The sequence below is a fragment of the Pelodiscus sinensis genome, chromosome 30, assembly GCF_049634645.1.
Source record: "Pelodiscus sinensis isolate JC-2024 chromosome 30, ASM4963464v1, whole genome shotgun sequence".
NCBI classification, from domain to species: domain Eukaryota; kingdom Metazoa; phylum Chordata; order Testudines; family Trionychidae; genus Pelodiscus; species Pelodiscus sinensis.
Window position 1 is genome coordinate 2,275,057 of NC_134740.1, and position 6,335 is coordinate 2,281,391.

The 6,335-nt window shown below is 55.7% G+C and overlaps 1 protein-coding gene across 1 annotated transcript; it reads right to left on the reverse strand.

Annotated features, from left to right (window-relative positions):
• Positions 1-479: 479 nt before the first annotated feature.
• On the reverse strand, positions 480-5,596 carry LOC142821099 (mast cell protease 1A-like). The gene is made up of 5 exons (XM_075911892.1): positions 5,521-5,596; positions 3,281-3,428; positions 2,739-2,874; positions 1,394-1,648; positions 480-691 (listed from the first exon to the last, which is right to left on the reverse strand). The coding sequence occupies exons 1-5, from the start codon at positions 5,594-5,596 to the stop codon at positions 551-553; spliced, it is 756 nt and encodes a 251-aa protein (XP_075768007.1). The 3' UTR covers positions 480-550.
• Between the last annotated feature and the right edge of the window lie 739 nt (positions 5,597-6,335).

A 6,335-nucleotide genomic window follows, 5' to 3' on the forward strand; every position in this document is an offset into this window, starting at 1 on the left:
TATCTATCTCCCTGTTGGTTTTGTTGGTTACACATGTCTGGCTTTAAGCACTTGCCTCTTCTGAGGCCACTTCTGGGTTAAAATGTCAACCTGGGCTCAGGGCCTGCCTGCACTGGGGCCTTTTCCCCGTCTCCCCACATGTCCCTGTACCTGTAGTCCCCCCTCCCTTGTGAGCCCTCTCCCCACTTGTGGGGACTCAGGGCTGGGTGAGGGACTTGGGCACTCAACTGTCACAATCAGCCAGTCACTGAGGAGTCCAGACGCCCCCAGCAGCTGCTGCACAAAGCCATTTAATGTGTCACCAGCATCATTTCTGACCTACTGATCAGGAAACATCACACAGGTTCCTCTGAAATTTGCAGAGACCACGCAGGACAGAAGCAGGAAGGGACATGGACACTCCAGGACACTGGAGTGGCTGGCTCAGAGGGGTGAGGAAATCAATGCTAGGTAGGTGGGACCAGACTCAGAGGTAGGTCTGATCCCATGTTTCCAGGAGCAGGTTGCATAGCAGAAGGTGAAGCAGAAGATCAGGTCGGTGTTCCTAGATTTAGCACATGTTGGCTTTGATCCAGGGCACAAAGTGGGAAATCCGAGTGAACCCAACAGGAGGTGTGATGCTTTTATAGGCACCAAAGGAGACGATGCCCTCGGCCACTCCACGGCACACAAGAGGGCTCCCAGAATCACCCTGTCCCAGAAAAAGCCAGGAGAGAAGAGTTAATGCCTGGAACATATCTTGGTCTCTGTGGCTGTCTGGGCCATGAAACCCAAAACACATGAAAATTGAATTAACACTGAGAAGCCCAAGATGAAGGACTCTGGGCATTCAGACAAGAAACACCCCTGTCTTTATCTAGCCTAACCTCCCAGCGGATGCTGTATACAAAGAAAGATGGATAGCCACACTCAGTCCCCATTGTCACAAAATTGTAATCAACCTTGGGCAAGACATGTCATGTAAGGTGTCCTCAGAAAAGTTATAAGTTATTACATGTGATTGTCCTGTTTAAATCTGTGTCACACCATTGTGTCTGAAGCTGTGAGTAGTGGCTACTTGTTAGCATCTCAAACATGGTGACACCCATTTCTCCATCAAGATCAGCCTGCCATGTATTGATGGACAGTTATGGAAAATCCACTCATCAAAGGATCAGAGCTGACCAATGGCACCTCTGGCTTGGCCACTGATAGCTCTGTCACCTCTGGTTTGGCCATTTGTAGCCTTGAGTGTGGTCGTTTATTGCCCTGTGATCCCTGGCCTTGGCTGTTTACGGCTCTGTTACCCACTGGGCATGGGCCCCAACAGGTAATTCTTTGGGCTCTTCCATTATAAATGTTTCCTGCCTGTGACTGAGAGACCTGGATGTATGTTACCCACTAAACTGCTTACCTTGTAAGTTGACTTTGGGTACTTGGGGTTTCCTAGACACAGCATGGTGGAGGGGACATAGATCCAGTACCGCTTCTGACAGAGGCGATTGCTCACAACTGACAGGTTCACTTCCCGAAGGGTGTCAGTTCTTGTGTTCAAGCTGGTCATACCCCATCCAGCCACTTTGCACACGGTCCCTGGGAGCACTCTGTGTTTACCAGTCGTTAAACGGACCAGCCCCACCTCCCTGGTCAACATTGCATTGCTACTCAGCTGTTGAGGCAAAGAGAACCAGGAAACATACATGTGTCTTAGGGTATGTCTACACTACCCCGCTAGTTCGAACTAGCGGGGTAATGTATGCATACCGAACGTGCAAATGAAGCCCGGGATTTGAATTTCCCGGGCTTCATTTGCATAAGCAGGGAGCCGCCATGAGGCGTACAGATAGTTCGGAATGGCTAGCTAGTTCGAACTATCTAGTCCGTGCCGCGTGTAGCCGCGCGGCACGGGGTTCGAACAAGCCGGCATTTAAAAATGGCGCCGGCCGGCTTATGCAAATAAAGCCCGGGAAATTCAAATCCCGGGCTTCATTTGCACGTTCGGTATGCATACATTACCCCGCTAGTTCGAACTAGCGGGGTAGTGTAGACATACCCCCAGATAGAGAAACCTCAAGTCAAGAAATGGGACATCGGATGGGGTGGTACCTGCAGCAGTGTGAGGTCACTGGGGATGGGAAATGGGATGGGGGCGGTACCTGCAGCAGTGTGAGGTCACTGGGGGTGGGGGTGGGGTGGGATGGGGGCGGTACCTGCAGCAGTGTGAGGTCACTGGGGGCAGGGGATGGAATGGGGGCGGTACCTGCAGCAGTGTGAGGTCACGGGGGGCGGGGGATGGGATGGGGCAGTACCTGCAGCAGTGTGAGGTCACTGGGGGTGGGGGATGAGATGGGGGTGGTACCTGCAGCAGTGTGAGGTCACTGGGGGCGGGGGATGGGATGGGGCGGTACCTGCAGCAGCGTGAGGTCACTGGGGGAGGGGGATGGGATGGGTCGGTACCTGCAGCAGTGTGAGGTCACTGGGGGTGGGGGATGGGATGGGGGTGGTACCTGCAGCAGTGTGAGGTCACTGGGGGTGGGGGATGGGATGGGGCGGTACCTGCAGCAGCGTGAGGTCACTGGGGGAGGGGGATGGGATGGGTCGGTACCTGCAGCAGTGTGAGGTCACTGGGGGTGGGGGATGGAATGGGGGTGGTACCTGCAGCAGTGTGAGATCACTGGTGGTGGGGGATGGGATGGGATGGGGTGGTACCTACTGCAATGTGATGTCACTGGAGGCAGGGGATGAGATGGAGTGGGTACCTGCAGCAGCATGATGTCATTATTTAAGGTCTCTGTGTTGTACTGCGGGTGGGGGATCTGCCGGCGCACACGGATCACTTGCTGGCTCCTTTCCTGTTGCTGGATGTTGTGGGCTCCCAGCACGACAGTGATGCTGCTGTAAAAGGTGAGAGCAGCACGTGGACTATTAGGTGCAGGAGTTGGGCTCATAATCACCTGGGTCTGAACTCCTGTCAACCCTTCCTGCTAGATCCACACAAAGGTCCATGCCCAGCGCCCTGCAGAGCTGCCCTTGGGCTGCGACCCCTCCCTGCCCTGTGCTGAGCAAGGGCCCAGACCCCAGCTGGGCTCACTGGCCACAGCCCCATTAATTTACTGGGGCTGGACCGTGGGTTGCAGAGACTCACTGACACCCCTTGAGCAGATCAGACCCCTGGGCTCTGCTACCCCAGCCTGGCCACCCTCTGCCCCTCCCCTGCACCCCCACACCAGCACCAGAGCTCCAGGATCCCCCTCCCTTGTTGACCCCACTCACCCCCACATCCCAGCCCTGAGGCACTTACTCTCCCTGGCAGTGAGCGGCCGTCAGCACAAAGTTCTTCGCCACCAGGAACCCGCCACAGAGATAAATCTTGTCCCCACGTTGTATATGCAGAAAGGCCATGTAGGGCCTGGAGTGGGGCCGGACTTCCCATCCCCCAATGATCTCACCTGGGGGGAGAACAGAGCCATACAAAGGGCTCCCTCACCTCCCTGGAGCGGGACTGAGCTCCCCATCCCAAAGTGGGGCTCCGACAACCTCATTCCACCTCCTTGATGCTCTCCCTGGGTATCCCTGGGCCTGGCTTCCTGCCCCCTGCTCTGCTCTGCCCCACACTGCCCTCCCCATGGAGCTGGAGGGGAAATCTGAAGCTCTGACCTGGCTGGTTAGGGAATCAGTGTCAAACACCCCAAGTGTGGGGCAGTAATTGCCCTGCCTCATGTTCACAGCTCTGTGGTCCAAAGTCACCCCGGCTTGGTCCAGCCCATCCCCAGCAGGGCACAGACGGGGCTTTTGCAGCTGCTGCTTCTGCACACAGTGTGACGGCGCATTGGGGTTTTCCCGTCTCCTGCACCCCCAAAATGGCACGGACAGACTCCACCAGCCAGTAGAACAGAGGGAGTTTATTGCTTCCCCAGGATACAGCACAGCATCTGTCATCTGGTTACAGGAACTGCGGCTAAGAGGCCTCAGTGCCCCCCTTTGAGATGGGGGGGGTGGTTGGGCCCTACAATCCCAGCCCCCTCCCCAACTCCTTCCCTAGGCTGTCTCCTCCATGCTCCCAGACAGAAACTAACTAACCCTCTTCCAGCCCTGCCCCCCAGCCAGAGTGGCATTCCCCCTTCCTTTGATTCTCTCCTTGGGGGGGTAGCTGGTCAGACAGGTTTGGAGCCCCCTTTGCATAATGACTCATCCCCTGCCCTGCTGGGTCGCGTTACAGACAGCAGAGGTCGCCCACAGCCCTAGCAAGTTACCCCCACTACGTCCCCCACAGGGACAAGGCCCGGCTGAAATACCGGTACCAGGGGAATTGGTTTTGACTGAATGGATCCTAGACCAGAGAGCCCTTTCAACCCTTCATCCTGGCTGAATTCTTTTCTTGTGCCACCTGGTCCTTTCCCTCCCATGCTGGGAAATGTCTAAGGGACAATTATCAGGTTTTGGTGGCTGAAAAAAAAAAGTTTTGGGGGTGAAAAATGCAAAGTGAGAATGTCCCTCAGGAAAACGACAAACCTTCTGGGATCTCCTCGGGGGAAGGCTCCAGTGAGAGGCCGGGAGTGTTGGAAAATCCCCCTTTTAAGGAATGGCAGCGATTGGCTTTATTGTGGGACTGAGACCCAGGTCAGGGACCTCTTCCTGAGCTAGTCACTGCACGGATCCCCCCGCCCCAACCCCTTCCCTGAGCAGTGTCTGGTCCAAACAGACAATCATTTTTGTCCTTAAAAGGGGAATCGGAGGACCTGGGAGCATGTTCCTAAGGCTGTGTCCAGACTCAGGGGTTTTTTCGAAAAAAGTAGCCTTTTTTCGAAAATACTTCCCCTGCGTCCAGACTCAAGCCGCGTTCTTTCGAAATTAATTCGAAAGAACGCGGCTTTTCTTTCGATGGCGGTAAACCTCAATTTACGAGGAAGAACGCCTTCTTTCGAAAGTTCCTCTTTCGAAAGAAGGCGTTCTTCAATGTAAATAGGGCGTCTTCGAAAGAGAGCATCCAGACTCACTGGATGCTTTCTTTCGAAAAAGCAAGCCGCTTTTTCGAAATTTCTCCGTGCAGTCTAGACGCTCTCTTTCGAAAGAGGCTCTTTCGAAAGAAGCCTGCAGTCTAGACATAGCCTAAGTGGTTTAGGTGCCTGATTTCCATCAGCAACCTTTGAAAATAGACAGGTTAATTTCCCCCCATAGATCCTGGGCTGAGCTGGGAAAGGATCCCAAGTTTCTTAGGTCCAAGCCCTTCCCCTTAGCTCCCTGCTCTTGTAGCCCTTCTGCACCATCTTCTTCTTGAGTCACCCCAGCTGCCCTGCTGGTGCCTCATTGTGTCTCCAAGTAGGACACACGAGTTCGTAGTGGGGTCCCAGAAAAGCCCACTGGGGGCTGATCCACCCTCCCCCATAGGCTGAGAACCCCGGAGGTATTCAGGAAAGGCTGCAGGGGTCCCAATAGACCCTCAGCCCCAGACGGTATAGGGGAAGACCCTTGCTCAACCCACACACCCCTACCCTCCATGGGCCCCTCTCTGCACACACCCAATGCTCGTCCCCCACTCACCAGCCCAGCCCCCAGGGGGCAGGAGGAAGGTCCAAAGGAGCAGCCCCACCACCAAGCGCTGTATCATCAGAGCCATCCTGGACCGGGCACGGAGCCGGTCCCTCTGTCCCAAGGCTTATATGGACCAGGCTGGGGAGGTGGGGGGTGGGGAGGGCCTGCCAATCACAGGGCCCCACGTACTCTCCTGCCTGGGAATATCCATTGGAGACAGACCAAATCTCAGGTCACAGCCACGCCCAACTAGCTTGAGTCCCTGGCCTAGCGCAATGGCCAATGGGGCCCCTGCATGTCCCTCTGCCTGGGAATGTGGCTAACACGACCTCTCACATCCTGGCCCTGGCTGAGAATGTGGCTAACACTGCCCCTCCCCCAACCACCAGTCTCAGAAACACTGCAGGGCCGTTCTGCAGCGAGATCCCACAGCCCCGAGATTTCAGATGGGGCCAGGAAGGACAAGGCCTGAATCCGGACGTCAGACACAGTCTGTGACACCAGCCTCCAGCCATGCACTGTGGGCAAAGCCAGGGCAGATCTCGAGAACGCTGAGATCTGCAGACCTGTCCAGCCGGCAGTGCTCCAAGGAGATGGACCTTCTGAGGGTTTTGGAGATGGAGAGGGGACTCTCCTTTGGACCTGGGGCTAGAAGATTTTGGCCTCTCCTGTGTGCAAAAGAGCATGATCACACCAGGATGGAGCCCAAAATGTGAGGGTCTGGATTGAGGCAGGATTTGGGTGAGGGAGGGGCAAGGGCTTCAGCGGGAGCATGGGCCCTGGGGTGTGTCTGTGGCCAAGGGATTTGGAGTGCCAGGAGGGTT